General features: G+C 38.1%; 1 protein-coding gene across 2 annotated transcripts in view; it reads left to right on the forward strand.

Annotated features, from left to right (window-relative positions):
• Positions 1-18376, forward strand: part of cdon (cell adhesion associated, oncogene regulated) — a 139941-nt gene that overhangs the window by 52992 nt on the left and 68573 nt on the right. For both annotated transcript variants that reach the window (XM_069894453.1, XM_069894452.1), the window contains exons 5-8: positions 5845-5988; positions 7682-7969; positions 15755-16024; positions 17275-17628. In XM_069894453.1, the coding sequence (XP_069750554.1) occupies positions 5845-5988; positions 7682-7969; positions 15755-16024; positions 17275-17628 (1056 nt within the window). The remainder of the gene's footprint in view (positions 1-5844; positions 5989-7681; positions 7970-15754; positions 16025-17274; positions 17629-18376) is intronic.

Here is an 18376-nt window from a genome sequence, read left to right on the forward strand (position 1 = left end):
TCTTCTCTGATTCCCTCTTGAAGTCCACAATCATCTTCTTGGTTTTGCTACTGTTGAACACAAGGTGGTTGTTGTAACACTACTCAGAGCTGTTCTATCTCCCTCCTGTACGCTTCCTCATTGCTGTTAGTGATTCTGCTGACAACTGTGGTGTCATCAGCAAACTTGTAGATGGCATAGGAATTATGCCTGGCCACACAGTCATGGGTGTATAATGAGTAGAGCGCTGGGCTAAGCACGCATGCATTGGGGTGCGCCTGTGTTGATAATCATTGAGGAGGAGAGGTTGACTCGTCTTCTGATGAGAAAGTCAAGGATCCAGTACAGAGGCTCTATGTTTGTTGCTTCCTGACCAACACTGAGGAAATAATGGTGTTGAAGGCTGAGCTGTGGAGGGTGAAGAGCAGCCGTATGTTTGAGTTGCTGTTTTCAAGATGTTCTAGAGCTGAGTGGAGAGCCAGCGATATTGCATCTGTTGTGGAGTGATTGGTATGGTAGGCAAATTGCAATGGGTCCAGATCCTTGCTTGGGTATGTTAAATCTAGCCATGACCAGTCTCACAAAACATTTAATTGCAGTAGAAGTTAGTGCTTCTGGGTGATAGTCGTTGAGGCAGCTCACAATAATCTTCTTGGGTACTGGGATGATTGATGCCCTTTGGAAGCAGATGGGAACCTCTTGACTGCAGCAGTGAGAGGTTGAAAATGTCCATGAATATTCCAGCTAGTTGGTTGGCCTGTTATCCTGCCATGTACGCCGTCAGGGTATGACCTTGCAAGGGTTGACTCTCTTGAATGATGTTCTGACCTCTTAGGAGTTACCTTCCCATTAGATCCTAAGCTTTGCTTATTTGGGAATTTCATGAGTGTCAGTAGATCTTTTAACCAATTCCCAAATTAAATTTATGGAAATCACTTTATGTGTGGCCAGGAAATGCATAACAGTGACATGGAAATCTGATTCCCCTCTCCTCATTGATAGTTGAAATGAACAGTTGTATTCCTCTTGAAAAGATCACATATAGTCTTAAAAAAGGATGTAACACCTTTCTTGAAAATTTGGCAGACTTACCTAGAATATATAGGCACTTCATTGATGCCATCATAGTTATGTGATCATTTCTGGTTAACCAGAAGGCCTCTTTAAAAGATAACACTGTGTTAGTATCATGTGTTACTAACACTGTGTTAGTATCATTCTCAATCTGTTTCACTGATTGTTTTTTTTTTCCTTTTTTTTCCCCCCTTAATTGGGTTTTATTTAGGATGGGTAGGGTTTCTTTGGTGTTTTGTGTTCTGTATAATTGTTAAAATAAGTTTGAAAATGAAAACAAAATATAAAAAAAATTTAAATGAAGGTTCAGACACCAGACATGGTGAGGCAGTGAAATGGATTCGACAATGGCTGGAATCAGACTAGAGGCCTGTAACTAATGGTGTGCCTCGGGGATCAGTGCTGGGACCATTGTTGTTTGTCATCCAGATCATTGATATAGATGACAATGTGGTAAATTAGATCATCAAGTTTGCAGATGACACTAAGATTGGACCAACTCACTCGGTCAGGCGTTATCCACGCATTTCAAACAGACCTCAATTATTCATGTACCGAAGAAGAGTGTGGTAATCTGCCTAAATTACTACTGACAGGTGGCACTCACACCCACAGTGATGAAGTGTTTTCAGAGGCTGGTTTTGAACCAAAGGCTGGTCTCTCCTATCTGAGAGACGACATGGATCAATTCCAATTATCATACTTCAGCAGCAGCTTGACACAAAGCCCTAGAACACCTGGACTACAAAAGCTCATACATCAGGATGCTCTTTATCAACTACAGTTCGGATTTAATACCACCGTCCACTTAAAACTGATGAGCAAATTCCAAGTCTTGACCCTCAATACTGCACTGTGTAATTGGATCATGGATTTCCTCACCTCCAGACCACAATCAGTGAGGATTGGTAAGAACATCTCCAAAATATCCATCAGTACTGGAACACCACAGGACTCCATTCTTAGCCACCTGCTGTACTTGCTGTACACCTATGACTGTGTGGCTTGGTACAAACAATTGAAAACCATCTATGATATTGCACTGGTTTGCATACAAGGAGGCAATGAATCAGCATACAGGAGGGAGATTAAAAACTTGGCTGAATGGTATACTAACAACAACCACGCGCTCAATATCACCAAAACCAAGGAGCTGATTGTGTACTATGGAAGGGGAAAACCAAAGGTGTATGTTCTTGTGATCTTTGGGGGGTGGGGGGGGGGGGAATAGAAGTGGAGAGGATGAGCAAATTTAAATTCCTGCTTGTCATTATCTCAGAAGACCTTTACTGGACCCAACACAAATGTCACTGCGAAGAAAGCATGTCAGCACCTCTACTTTCTTGGAGTTTGGGGAGGTTTGGTTTGACATTGAAAAAGGTAGTGGGTATAGCACAGTATATCACAAGCAAAACTCTCCTCACCATCGAGAAAATCTACATGGAATGCCACCATCGGAAAACAGCAGCAATCATCAAGAATACACATCACCTAGGACATGCTCTATTCTTGCTACTGCCATCAGGAAGGGGGTATAGGTGCCATATGACTTGTACCACTAGATTTAGGAACAGTTGCTACCCCTCCACCATCAGTCTCCTCAACAACAAAAAGAGTCTCATTTAGGGACTTTTACTTTGAACATATTTTTTCTTCATATTTTATTTAAAATTTTTCCATGTAGTAATCAAGAATTAATATAATAAAACATGATTCAAAAAGAAAACAAACTAGAAATTACATACATGATGGTATTTACCCCGATCCCCACCTCCCTCAAAATAGCCAATATATAAAGTACAATATAGTTATATAAAATAGAAGAAAAAGAAAATTTTCAGGATTGTACATGGGGATGTCGCCAACACACGTTTTTTAAAAATTCATTAACATAATTCGGAGGAGATTCTCGCAGGTCTAGAGGCATAGGAAGGTCAATTTTATAAATTTAAACCTAATATTTGGGTATAAGGGCGCCATATTTGCAAAAACTTGCGATATTTATTTTTCAAACTATATGTAATTTTTTTTCCAAAGGAATACAACTTTGAATTTCTGTATTGATATCTTGCCATACCCTAACGTGTATCTGATTTCCAAGTAACTGCAATGCATTTCCTCGTCACCACTAATGCAACTTCAACAAATTCCAATTGAAATTTTGATTATTTTAATTTAGGTCTTGTGCCTTCAATATTTCCCAATAGAAATAAATATGGATTTTGTGGAAATATGACACCTGTAACTTGTTTCAAAAAAATTCCCTAAATCCACCCAAAAAGGTCTTACCTTAGGTCTAGACCAAGTTGGATGCAAATATTTTCCTACACCTTCTACACACCATAAAACATTAGTCTGATAAATTTGATTTCAATCTATTCAATTTCTGTGATGTAAAATATAACTGATGTAAAAATATTATAGTGAACTAATCTATACCTTACATTAATAGTATTAATCACACAAACTTTACATAGATCTGCCCATCTTTGCTTGTCAATTACAATGTTCAAATCTAACTCCCACCTCTCTCTGAATTTATGAACTCCACGCTTAGCAGTTCCTACTTATAATAAATAGATGTACTTTTCTCAACAATTTGTCTCCTGATAAGAAGTTCTACTTCAGTACAACTAGGCAACAACATGGGTTGATCCTAACTTATCCCTCAAATATGCTGTTAATTGAAAATGACAAAAACGAGTGTTTTGAGTTATTCCATATTTATTTCTCAATTGCTGAATGACATTAATTGGCCCCTTTCATAACAAACTTCAACATTTATAATCCCCTTATGAAACTAAATATCCAAAAATTGATTTTCTTTTGAAAAAGATAGGAGAATTTTGAATCAAAAGCATTTTGGGCTATATATGTCCTCTTCCACCAATTTCATCATTTATTCCAAATATTAATCAAATGCTTCAACAATGGCATTTCTTTATCACCAACCATCAATTTTGAATGCTATTTATATATAAATTCTTCTGCTTTTCTGTCACCTATTTTATTCACTTCTATTTTAACCCATATAACCATATAACTGTTTGCCGGTTCACTTGAACAACTCCACTAGCTCACCCTCCGCTCTCCGCCCATAACCCTCCAACCCCCTCACATCCATGAACACATCCAACCTTCTCTTAAATGACAGAAGGGACCCTGCCGCAACTATCTCTTCTGGAAGATCATTCCATTCTGCCACCCTCTCTGAATGAAAAAGCATCCTCTAATATTTCTCCTAAAATTTTTCCCCCTTACCCTTAACTTATACCCTCTTGTTCCAACCTCCCCTGCCCTCAGGGGAAAGAGTCTATTTACATCTAGTCTATCTATTCCCTTCATAATTTTAAATACCTCTATCAAATCCCCTCTCAGCCGTCTATGTTCCAATGAATAAAGTCCCAGTATCCTTAATCTTTCTCCGTACTCTAGATGCTGTAAGCCAGGTAACGTCCTTGTAAATCTTCTCTGCACCCTCTCTACCTTATCTATCTTTTCTATAATTTGGAGACCAGAATGGTGTGAGAATAATAATCCAAGTCTCAATGTGGATAAGACAAAGGAAATGATTGTGGATTTCAGATGGACCCATACCAACTTTTTTTGCCTTTCAAAATAACGTTAAGAAATCTCATTTGTGCTGCTCGATAATTTTTGAAATTAGGAAGCTGTCGGCCTCCAAATTCGTATGTCCAAGTTAACTTCTCTGTAGGAACTTTTGACTTTTTACCTTTCGAGAGGAGTTTCTTTACATATTTATTCAATCCTTGAAATAAATTTAGATGTATTAAAATAGGTAATGTTTGAAAAAGATATTGCCATCTTGGGATTACAATATTCATCTTAATATAATTAACCCTTCCCACTAAAGTTATTGGTAAATTAATCCATTTTAAAAGATCATCCTCATCTTTTTAAGTAATGGTAAATAATTAAATTTATATCAATTTTTCAAATTGTTATCTGTGTGAATGCCTAAATATTTCATACCCTCTTTTGGTCATTTAAACTGGGCATCTCTTTGACATTAGATATAAGCATCTTCAGTTAATGGCATAATTTCACTTTTATCCCAATTTATTTTATTACCCTAAACTCTTCTATATTCTTCCAATTTAACATATAATTTTCATAAAGTTATCTCCGGCTCAGTCAAGTACATTAAAATATGATCTGCAAATAAAGTAATTTTATGGTCTTCTTGATCTACCCTAAATCCTTTAATTTCCAAATCATTCCAAATTACTTCAGCAAGTGGTTCTATACCTAAAATAAACAAAGCTGGAAATACAGGACATCCTTTTCTACTTAACCTTGCCAACTGAAATGGCATTATTTATTATCGAATATTTATGCTTGCATTTCTTTTATATATGTATCTTTTCTTGAGTACAGTTTATTTTTGCACTATTGATGAGTAGAAATTCTGCCTGGCCCGCAGGAAAAAAGGATTTCAGGTTTGTATGTCATGCATGTTCTCTGACAATAAATCTGAACTTTGAATTTTGAAACTGGAGTATGCAAAGAATGCCTACATGGTCACAGGAAGAAAATGCAGAATTGAACCTGGTTCTCTGATGCTGTGATACAGCAATTCTATGACCATGCCATGCCTAAATTCTGAAATAATGTTTAATTAAATTAACATATTTTGTAAAAGTTTATATTGCTCAACAGCATCATTAAATGTAGCCACATATTATCTTTTTTTTAAATTAAGTGGCCAGTATGAATACAATGTAGTTAGCTGATACTCCTGTCTCTGAACCTTTTGCTTCCTTTCCCTAGATAACTATTTGATCCTTCCTTCTGGAAATCTGCAAATACTGAACGTCGTACAGCAGGATAAGGGAAGCTACAAGTGCGCAGCTTACAATCCAATTACGCACGAGATGAAAATGGAGCCTGTTGGTCACAAGCTGCTGGTTAGACGTAAGTGCTCAGAGAAAGTATCTCAATAAACCTAGTCTAAATTATTGTTAGTTCAGTATTGAATGTTTTGCGATTGATTTGGTTTATGACCTTGAAGTATTAGATTAAGGGTATTAAACTGCTTGATTTGATAGATGTTGGCATTATGTGAGACATTGAGATGGTGCAATTGGTTTACCTCTGGCTGCTTTACTGAAGCTTTCAATTTTGGTCTGAGTTTGAGTTCAACCAAAATGCTAACAAAGAATGTCCTTTTTGTAAACTTTTATGCAAAACTGATCTTAGTTGAAGGCCATAATTTGTAGTGAAAGATGATGTTACAGGGGAAAAGGCACATTATTGAGTGGTGCGAGATTTGCTTCATGTAACCAATACTGACTTGAAAATTTTGGTACTGATGCTAGCAGGAAAATATATAACCTAAATCTATAGATGGTACCCTTCAGTGTCATGAGGAAATCTAAAAGATCACTGTGCATTGCACAACAGTATTCTTCATTCCACTTTTTTGAGTCCATGGACTCAAACTGGTGATGTTGTTTTGGAGACTGTCAATCCCCTCAGCTTTCTTTAATTCTCATTATTTGTACCTAATTGGAGCAAACTTGCATTATATTTCATCCAATTTAATTCCTGTCTAATACATACATGCACTTTTAAAACTTTAAATTATAATCACAAGTGGAATTTTTACATTAATTGGGTCTAATGCAAATTGTAGCATCTTTAATTTTGTCTGGACTTGACACAGACAATTGAACTTAATTTTACTATATGGTCTATCTTTTGAAAGCATTAATACGTTTCATACATCACATGAAACAATATATCTAACATTTCTTGTATTTTAAATCAATGTTTGGGAGAATTATACCTCTAATAGGAGAAAAGTTTTTTTAAATGAACCTCTGTGACTTCACTTCACTTACCTCTAAATTTGTTTGGGTTATAGCACTACCTACTTTAATATCTGAGCATTTTGCTATTTACAAATTAAACGACAAGCTACAGAATCCATTTCCTCAATCATGTTTTAAAATGTTGATATTCCTATTTAAGACATCATACATCAACCTACTCAACTCTTGAATATACTTGAAGCAAAAGCATTCCATTCTTGTGCACTGGAAGACAGTTAGTCCACGCTTCAAGAAAAATATGAATGTTTAAAAGTAAAATTGCTTTTTCAGAGTTAATCTCTGATCAAAATGTGTGTCTTTTAAAGTTTTTTAGAACTTTTTTGATGAAAACAACCTTGGAAAATGAGGACCGAGATCTTGTTTACTAACTCATAATTTTGTTGTTTTCAGTTTGGTTATAGTTCATTGTTTATCTATCTGACAGATAAACTGCTATTAGATGATCCCATCCTTATTTGAATTAACCTTCGTACCTAATTGGACCAGATTTTAAAAATTAATTTCTCTTTCAATCACAGGTGATTCTGTTTTCTCTCCAATTTTTATTTGTTCCTTTTCCTACAATTTTCCTTTTTTTGTTGTTGCTTATTTTCTCTATTTTCTATCGCCACGACCCAGCTGTTTTGGCTTAGCAACAGTTTTCTTAGATTATCGCTTCCCTTGCCATTTCTTTTAACCTTGCTTGACTTGTCCATTGTATAATGGCATTTTGGTTGTTGATGCACTTTTTTGTCCACTTGTTTTGACGTGGTTAAATTGTATTTTTTCTCTAGGTTCTGGAACCAATCCTGCACATATCATCTACCCCACATCCCCACAAAATGTTACAGTGATTCAACGTAGTCCACTAATCCTAGAATGCGTAGCAAGTGGAGTCCCAACCCCACATATTCGATGGCTAAAAAATGGTGTAGACGTGTCTGGAAACAGAAGGTTGAGACTCTTTCACAGTAATCTAGTTATTGATCAAGCTGGAGCAAAAGATGCTGGGAGTTATTTATGTGTTGCTAATAATGGAGAGGGTGAACCAGTATCTGCAAACTATACTGTCACTGTTCATGGTGAGTGTATTTCTTTATTTCTACTCCTCCCCTTTCCCATCTTTTCCATATTTTGAGGGGACTGGCTCTTGAAAGGTTACGTTAATTAACTTCTGGGTTTTCTCCTTAAGAAGATTTCTTCCTATGTGATACTTGATGGTGAAGCAGAAAGATGCTTTGGCTTCCTGGATTTACCCTGTTCTGCCCTGGCCCAACATTCCCCCATTTAACTTCTTTCATACCCACAGTTTTGCTTTTCAGCACCTAGGCTTCTGCTTGGATAATTAGAAATGGAAATCTGTCTGGTTTTATGTTTTCATTATGAAACTGAGGTATGTTGCTGTCTGGTTTTTTTTTTTACCCTTAAGATGTAGATTAGAAAATATGTGAGAAGTGCGTCCAGCTGCAGCTTCTGACAAGCAGAATTAAGGAATTGGGAACTGGAGTTGGATGAACTCCAGGTCATTTGGGAGGCAGAGGAAATGATAGGTGTTACAGGGATACTATCACACCTAGGAGGCAGGAGGAGAGTAGATGGGTAATAGGAGAGGGAAAGGGAACAGACAGGCAGTGCAGGGTACCCCTATGGATGTCCCCCTCAATAACAAGAATACAATTGTGGATACTGTTGGAGGGGACGACCTACCAGAGACAAGCCACAGAAATCAGGTATTTGACATGGAGACTGGTCCTGTGGCAAAGAAGGGAAGGGAGGAGAAGAGGTGAGCTGTAGTGATCGGAGATTCCATAGTTAGGGGGACAGATAAGAGGTTCTATGGAAGAGATTGTGTATCCCGGATAGTATGTTGCCTCCCTAGTGCCAGGGTCCAAGATGATCTCATATTAAGTTCACGGGACACTCAGAAGGGAGAGTGAGTAGCCCAATGTTGTGGTCCATGTAGGGACCAATGATGTGGGTAGGAAAGGTGAGGAGGTCCTGCAAGGAGAGAGTTTAGGGAGTTAGGCACTAGGTTGAAGGACAGGACCTCCAGCAATCTCAGGATTATTACCCATGCCACGTGCTAGTGAGGTTAGAAATAGGATAATGCAGTTTAACATGTGGCTAAAGGCATGGTGTAGGAGGAGGTTCTTCAAGTTTCTATATCATTGGACTCTCTTCCAGGGAAGGAGGGACCTGTTCCAGTGAGACGGTTTGCATCTGAACTGGAAGGGGACTAAAAGTCTGCGGGAAAGTTTGCTAGTGCTGCTCTGGTGGGTTTAAACCAGATTTGCAGGGGCAGGGGATCTAGAGTGCCAAACCAGATAAAGGAGTGGAGGAGGAAAAAGATTATGTTAAAATTGCATGAACCGTTAGACGTCAGTGGGATAAATATGATTGAAAAATTTTCAGGTGGATCTATTTCAATGCAAGGAGTATTGTAGGAAGGGCAAATGAGCTTAGATTGTGGATTGGCATGTGGAATTATGACATTGTGGCCATTAACGAAAATTGATTACAGGAGGGGCAAGCCTGGCAGCTCAATATTCTGGGCTTCCATCGCTTTAGATGCAATAGAATGGGGAGCGGGATAGGTGGGAATGAAAAGAGGTGGAGTAGCATTGCTCATTAGGGAAAATATCACACCTCTGCTCAGGCAGGACAGACCAGAGGGCTTGTCTACTGTTAGGTCTGCTTTGTTCATGAATGAGTGAGACAAACACCAGACTGAGTCGAAATCAGGGTTCTTTGTTCTTTATTACCGGATTGTAACACTTGCGACTAACAAAGTTAGTCGGAGAATGCATTCTGCCGTTATCAGCAAAATGGTGATTTTTTTATACCCTTGGATATGTGCTTAGAACATCATCATATCATTACTTGTCCAATGACTAAAACTGTTGCTATCCTTTCCCTGCTAGCTTCCTGCCTCTCAATCCATCAATGTCTCTCTTATCTTGTAAGTACAAGGATGCATTCACATCTTGTTACAGCCCTGTACATTCCCATCTCATGATGTTTTACCTAACAGGAGTACAAGGACACCTCCCCTTCTTGTTACTGCCCTGTACAGGGTAACTCCCTACACATTCCCATCTCATGATGTTTTACCTTACACTACTGAGGCTATTTGGGTGGATCTGAGGAACGGGAAAGGTATAACCACATTCATGAGGTTGTATTATAGACTGCCCAATAGTCAGCGAGCATTGGAGGAGTAAATCTGGAGAGAGATAGCAGACAGCTGCAGGAAATAAGGTTGTGATAGTAGGAGATTTTAACTTTAGGCTTTGATTTGGACTCCCATACTGTAAAAGGGCTGGATGGCTTGAAGTTTGTCAAATGTGATCAGAAAAGTTTTTTTAAATCAACATATAGAGGTACCAACTCGAGAGGGTGCAATACTGGATCTCATATTAGGGGACGAGACAGGACAGGTGACAGAATCATGTGTAGGGGAATCTTTTGGGTCCAGTGATCATAATGCCATTAGTTTCAAGTTAATTATGGAAAAGGATTGATCTGGGCCTCAGGAAGAGATTCTAAATTAGAGAAGGGAAAATGAGGAAATGAGAAAGGATCAAGAAAGTGTGGATTTGGATAAGTTGTTTTATTTCATGATGTGCTCGGTAAGTAGAAGCCATTCAAAGGTGAAATTTTGAGAATAGAGTTTCTATGTTTTCAGCCAGGATTAAAAACAAAGTTAACAAGCATGGGGAACCTTGGTTTTTGAGGGTATTGGAGACCTGGTTAAGAAGAATAGAGGTGTACAACAGGTATAGGCAACATGGAACAAATTAGGTAGTTGAGGAGTCTTTAAAAATGCAACAAAAACCTCAAGAAAGAAATCAGAAGGTGAAAAGAAGACAAGAGGTAGCTTTGGCGACATTGTGAAGGAAAATCTTAAGGGTTTCTACAAGTATATTAAGAACAAAAGGATAGTAAGGGACAAAATTGGTCCCCTTGAAGATCCGAGTGGTCGGCTTTGTATGGAGCCAAAAGAGGTCTTAAATGTTTATTTTTCATCTATTTTCACTTAGGAAAAGGGCACAGAGTCGTGGATGTAAGGAAAACAGGAAGTGAAGTCAAGCTGAACCTAAACAGATTAAAGAGGAGGAAGTGCTTGCTGTCTTAAAGCAAATAAGAGTGGATAAATCCCCAAAGCCTGACAAGATATTCCCTCAGACCTTGGGGGAGGCTAGTGTAGAAATTGCAGGGGCTCTGATAGAAATATTTAAAATGTCCTTAGCCACAAGTGGGTGCCAGAAGATTGGAGGTAGCTCACGTTGTTCTGTTGTTTAAACAAGGCTTCAAAAGTAACCCTGGAAATTATATACTGGTGAGTCTGACGTCAGTAGTAGGTAGATTAATAGAAGGTGTTCTAAGAGATCGTATATACAATTATTTGAATAGCCATGGACTGATTAGGGATAGTCATTGTGGCCTTGTGCGGTGGTAGGTTGTGTTTAATCAATCATAGAGTTTTTTGAGGAGGTTACCAGAAAAGTTGATGAAGGAAAGGCTGTGGCATGACACTAAGATTGGAGGACAGCAAAGAAGGTTTTCAAAGCATGCAGAGGGATCTGGACCAGCCGGAAAACATGGGCTGAAAAATGGCAGATGGAATTTAATGCAGACAAGTGTGAGGTGTGGCATTTTGGAAGGACAAACCAAGAAAGGACATACACGGTAAATGGTAGAGTACTGAGGAGTGCAGTAGAACAGAGGGGTTAGCTGTCCTTGTTGGGCACAGGTTTCAAGGAATGGCATAGATTAGGCATTCAAAGTTTTAACAATCTCTTTATTGGAGATAATTTTACCTCATTTGAACAATTATCAGCCAAATTTAATCTTTCTTACACATTTTTTTAGATATTTACAAATTAAACATTTTGTTTGGTCTATGCTTTCTGATTTCATGTGAATTTTAAATACTGTACAAATATTCTTGATCTATTTTTTAACTTAACGATTTTATTTTCATGGTGGATTGATATCATGCCTTCATAATAATTTATTGGATTTAAAATCTGTCTCCATGGCTGGGATCAAGAGCGATTGGGAACTAAATTTGAACAAAACATTTTCAGATGAAGATTCGTACTCTACTCTCAGCTTGATTAATGTTTCCTAATTTTGTCCAAGGCATAGTTTATTACATTTTAAGGTGGTATATAAAACTCGTATATCCAAACATAAATTATCTCATTTTAATGTACATATTGAAACAAATTTAGAGAGATTCTGGAAAGACATTTTCCAAATTTTATCAACGATTCTTAAGATTAATTTAGAACCTTGTTCGTTGATTGTTCTTTTTGGTTTTTCTCGTGACCCAGATAAACATTTCAGGAAACATCTCAGGAAAACATTTTAGCTTTTACCATGTTGATAGCCAGATGAGCAATCTTATTGAAATGGAAAGATGATTTATCTCTTACTCACACATGGTGGTTATATGGTGTAATGTCTGATTTAAGTTTGGATAAAATTAGATATAACATTAAAGATAGAAAGTTTCAGTTTTTAAAGTGGCATGGCCCATTCTTAGAATTTTATTATAATTGGAGAATTAAAAATTATCATGTGCTCTGGAGATCCACTGTCCAATGTCTTGGGGCCACCATTGGATCCACATTTTCATTATTATTTATTATATGATAGCCTTAACTAGAGGAGGAGATGGATTAGATGTAATTTTTAATTTAATTTTTTCCTTTTTCACTTTTTTAAAATTTGGCTTAACTCAGCAAACAGGTTTAACATGATTTTACAGATCAATTCTAATTATTGTTTCTTATGTTTAAGGAATTCTCGATTAAGTTTCATCTTTTTCTTTTTTGTGAGCTTACATGTATACAAATGATTTGTTGTGTGCTTTCTTTTGTAAAACTCTGTATGTAAGCCTATGTGTTAATCTCAAAAGAAAGAAAGCAAGAACAGAAGGATCTGGGAATACAGATACATAATTCACTGAAAGTGGTGTCACAGGTGGATAGGGTTGTAAAGAGAGCTTTCCACATATTGGCCTTCATAAATCAAAGTATTGAGTACAGGAGATGGGATGTTATGTTAAAGTTATATAAGACATTGGTGTTGCCAAATTTGGAATATTGTGTGCAGTTTTGGTCACCTAACTACAGGAAAGATATCAGTAAGATAGAGTGCAGAGAAGACTCACTAGGATATTGCCTGGACTTCAGGAACTGAGTTATAGGGCAAGGTTAAACAGGTTACGATTTTATTCCCTAGAGCATAGAAGAAGCAATCCATGTGATACATAGTGGCCAGAGGCTTTCAGTCCTTCCACCACTATGCTCAACCATTTTGGAAGCATTTAACCAGCTCTCTTTGAAACTGATGCGCCTTCACCTCGTAGACTAGTCCACAAGGTTGACTTTTAAAAGTCCATGGGTACAATGTCTATTGCGTTGCCTTTTAGTGAGTTAGGATTTTCCATGTTGAATTTTCCTGATCAACCCTTGTTTTTCCAAATATACTTAAATCCTATCCCTTGGGATTTTCTCCAATAAATTCCTAACGTCACTGGCGTGTAGTTATCTAGCTTCTCTTGCTGCCTTTAAGGAAAAATAGCTATCCTTCAATCTTGTGCCACTTGACCTGTGCTTAATAAACATGCAAAACTCTCTATCAGGCCCCAGCTTGTTTCCCATGGAAACTTTGGATGGATCTCATCCAATCCCAAGGAATTGTCAAACCTACATCGTTTAATATCCAATACCATCTCCTTATTACTGACTTTTTCCAGATTATTCACCTACCCTCCCCTTAACTGATATCTTCCATGATATCAACTTTGTCAATACATATATTATATCTGGTCTCTTCCTGGCTGCTGTCTTGCTCCTGACAAATAGAATGTCTTGGGATTCTTCTGAATTTTACTTGGCAAGGACACTTTATAGCTCTTCTTTTGTCCTCTGATCTATCGTAAGTGTTCTTGTCCACCCGTATCCCAAAGACTCCAACTATCCCAAATGCTATAATTGCATGCCATTTATTTTTTCTCGATCAATCCTTTGATATACTTTGCCATTCAAGGTCACCATCTTTGCCTTTTAACCCCTACTGGGATGTACTGGCCCTGAACTTTTTATTAAAAAAAATTCCCACTTGCCAGTAAAAACACAAAATGCTGGAGAAACTCAGCAGGTCAAACAGTGTACTTTATATAGCAAAGATAAGAATACATAACTAACGTTTCAGGCTTGAGCCCTTCATCAGGGTATGGGCAAAATGTGGGGAGGAGCACAGTCCCACAGGCAGGAGGTAATGGGTGGATAAGAGAGGGGAGGATGGGTAGCTCTGTGAATGGAGAGGGAAGGGAGTGGAGAGCTGAAGGAAAGAAGACAAGATGGATGAAGAGAGAGGAAGGATGGGGAGCAGGCTAGCAGAAACCTGAGAAGTCAATTTTAACACCATCCGATTGGAAAGTGCCGAGATGGAAAATTAGGTGTTGCTCCTCCAATTTACGGCTGGTCTTGGTTTGGCAGTACCTGAGGCTGTGGACAGACATGTCAGTGTGGGAGTGGGGTGCAGAATTGAAATGGTTGATCACTAGGAGATCCCTATCACTGATGTGGACAGAGCAAAGGTGCTCAACAAAGTGATCTCCCAGTCTGCATCCAGACTCTCTGATGTAGAGAAGGCCAAAACGGGAGTAGCAGATGCAGTAGATGGCTCCTGCGAATACACACATGAAGTGTTGCTTCACTTAGAAGGACTATTTAGGGCCCTGAATGGTGGTGAGGGAGAAGGTGTAGGCACAAGTGTCACTTGCCAGTGTCATTTTATTCACAAGCATCTGCTTGCAATCTCCTTTTGGGATGGCCTCTTTCGCATTGAAATCCGCCTTCCTCCAGTTCAAGATTGTAAGTTGAGGACAAACCTTTCCATAACTGCTTTGAAATATACGGAATTGTGGTTACTGTTCCCAAAGCGTTCTCTTGGGGATACTTCTATTACTTCCCCAGTTTGTTTCCAAAGATGTGGTCGAGAATTGCTACCTCTATTAGGACTACATATTGTTGCAAAAAAATTTGGATTAAACAAATTCTGTCCCATGTAAACCTCCTTACTAAAGCAAATCCCCATGACTATAACCCAATTACTTTTACACTTTTCTTTGATTTGTATTATCAGTTTCCTTAATTCCTGCTGACTAAAGGATAACCCCCCGCCCCCCCCCAACCAGCAGAGTGTACTCCCCTCTCATTTCCAATTTCTATGCCAGGCTTCATTGGATAATCTCTCCAGGATAGCCTCTAAATTAGGGGTGGCCGACCTGTTCATTTTTAATTTGGACATACAGCGTGGTAACAGGCCATTTTGGCCCATGAGTACATACAGGTGGTGTAGGTTAATTGGCCAGCATGGACTCATGGGCCAAAAATGGCCTGTTACCATGCTATATGTCTAAATTAAAAGATTGGCCACCCCTGCATAGTCCTGTTACATTCTCTCTAATTAGTAATATGTCATTCCCTCCCAGTTTGCATTTCTTCCATCATGCCTGAAACTTCTAACCTAAAACATTCAGCTGTTAGTTCTGCCCCTTAACTCATCCTTGTTTCTGTAATTCCAAAGACTAAATTTTTCTATCAAATGTTCAATATTTGATGATAATTACCAAAGTTAACATCTGTTGTTATGAAATGGCTCCAATTGTAATATCTATTCTGCTGAGTGAGAAAGATGGTGCATTGTCAACGTGGCAGTCAGGGACTTGGGAACAAGCTAGAATGCCAAGTGTGATGATGGTATGGCAGAAAAAGACCAGCTGAAGTCCAATTAAACACTTTCAACATCAGAAAGATATATATGAATATAAGTTTTTATTTTTGTAGAGCCTGCAACAATCGTCAAAGGATTGCAAGAATTGTCTCTGCCTGTGGGATCCACAGCATATTTTGCCTGTGATTTTCGTGGAAATCCTCCAGCCAATATCACGTGGTACCACAATGCAGCCACTGTCCAAGCTGGCCTTCGACATTTTGTCTCTGAGAATAGAATGAAGATTATGGGACTAAATATTGAGGATGCTGGAATGTATCAGTGCATGGTGGAAAATGAGATTGGTTCTATGCAATCATCAACAAGGCTCATTGTCCAAACGGGTATGTAGCATTTTAACAGACTTTTCCCCACTCCAAATGTCAACCTCCTCATCAGTTGAAATTGCATAATCTGTTTTAAATGAGGACAAGTAAAGACAGATTTGTACAAAAGCACAGCTATGGAAAGTGTGTACTCCTGGTATTGGCCAATATTTGAATTTGTTTTTGACCTAGAGTGTAGCTTTCGCTGGCATCATGCACATGGCAGCATCATTGTCTTTTGTTTCTGATGATCACATTCACTCCTTGGCCAAAAACGTCTGGATTAAATGATTACTATGAACATGCAAAAAACAAATGGGCATCAATTTTACCTCACGATGCCCTAATGCAGTATGTACTTAGCATTTTTTTTTAAGAGGAAAACTGAAAAGTTTTATGCATGCTCTTGTCCTTTGTCTTTCCTGGACTTCAAAATTAAATTGTTGCTTTTGAAGTGTTGGCATATGCAAATTATCTTTGGCTCATTTTGACTTCAAATGTAGACTTGTTCTTTGTTTTCTGGGTCAATATCTATCCACAACAAAATCAAAAAGCATATTTTTTGCTTCTTCCATCTAACACATGTTCTTCAAAAGTCTTTGAAAAGTAAATATCATTGCCCAATAATGACCCATTATTAACATTTTCCTATTTCTTACTAGTATTTTGTTTTTTGCTTGACATCTTTGCTTGGCATCCTTGCATTGTAAAATCTTGACATGCTCAAACAAAATTCTCGTATGATACTGAATCGTGCTGCAACATCTCATGCTCAGTTTCGGCTTCTGCTCACTGATTTGAACTTGACTTCTATGGCAGTGCAATTTGCTACAATTATTCTTGTGTTTATGATCGAAGAAGGTGGGGATGTTCGCAAATTCCTTGTACAACTATTAGAAAATTAATGAACTGCATCAGGAAATATAGAATTGGCAAAATGGGGATCTTCCTTTACCTTTTGCCATGTCTAAATTGCTCTGTTACTGTCACATTGCAAAGTCATGATCCAAACAAGTAAGGAGTGCTTCAGGTTTTGATCTAATAAGCAAGAGTATGTATGATATGGGAGTTTGTGGTCAATAATCATCGCAGATGTAATATGATGTTGTTATGAACTTCAGAAAGAATGAACAATATTTATCTTGTTAAATGACAGGACTGGGCCTGGGTAGTATTTTATACTAGCAATGGCAATGCATGAGATTTTGTGAGATAATTGAAAAAACAATTCCAGATTGAGATTTTTGGATTTATTTATTTTCTTGTAGAAAGAGACACAAAGCCTGTGATTATCTCCCCACCCATCGATACGAGAGTGACTGAAGGAGAGTTTGTTATCCTAACTTGCAATGCCACTGGACAGCCAACACCCATTATCCGCTGGTTTGATCGTCATGGGCTGATCAGCAGCCATCCTTCTCACATTCTTCGGTCAAAATCTAGGAATTCTCAACTGTTTGGTACAGGCAGTACAAACTCTAATACTCCTCGCCTCACCGTGTCCAGGGCTGGTTCAAGCTCTCTTTACATACGCACAGCATCTTTGGAAAGTTCTGGGCAATACGTCTGTGAAGCCTCCAATAAAATGGGTTCAGCACAGGCTGAAGCTTTCCTCTCTGTTGGTAAGTATAGTATATTTTTGAGATCATTCAGATTATATGTTGACATACATTATGATCACTTCCTATGTCCTCAGCATTAGCAATAGAAAAGTATCTTGATTTATGTTTTATCAACACAGTGCAAAAGTAGATGATCAAAGAAGCCTTTGCAAGATCTGTAGAAATCCATGGATTTCAGTCAATGAGATCAGTGCCACTGGTCATTCAAGATGTGGGTGAATTGCTGAAAGCAAAGAAACATTTCTAAACTGTATTCCCTGCACATGATACTACTTGACCATGTACTATTTTGCTTTGGCAATTTCTATTTTCTTGATGAACTGCTGTTGAGTTCTAACTTGATTTTTTTTTTAATTTGTAAAATGTGCTGATGTGCCTCAATCAGTTGTTAATTTGGAACTCTCTCACTCCAAATTTACATTGATATATATTCCATCTGAACGTTGGAAATATATATTTTCCTGCTTTAACCTTGCTGTATTGCAAAGCCCAGTTAGTTCCAATCCCAAGACTTACGAGAAATTTTGGTTGTTATTTTAATGGCTTTGAGACTGTTGAAATTGCTGTCATCTGGGGATAACTTTTCCCCATTCCCATTCAAATAGGATATTAGTCGGAGGGGATTTTTCAACCCTTCTCACTGATAGGACCTTTGACCCCAGAAACCAACTGACAATTGATATACATCCTTGATATGGCCTATCCTGTCTCATTAATGCTGCAACTCTGACTCGAAAAGCTGTAGAGA

The sequence above is a fragment of the Narcine bancroftii genome, chromosome 8 (assembly GCF_036971445.1).
Source record: "Narcine bancroftii isolate sNarBan1 chromosome 8, sNarBan1.hap1, whole genome shotgun sequence".
Classification (NCBI taxonomy): domain Eukaryota; kingdom Metazoa; phylum Chordata; class Chondrichthyes; order Torpediniformes; family Narcinidae; genus Narcine; species Narcine bancroftii.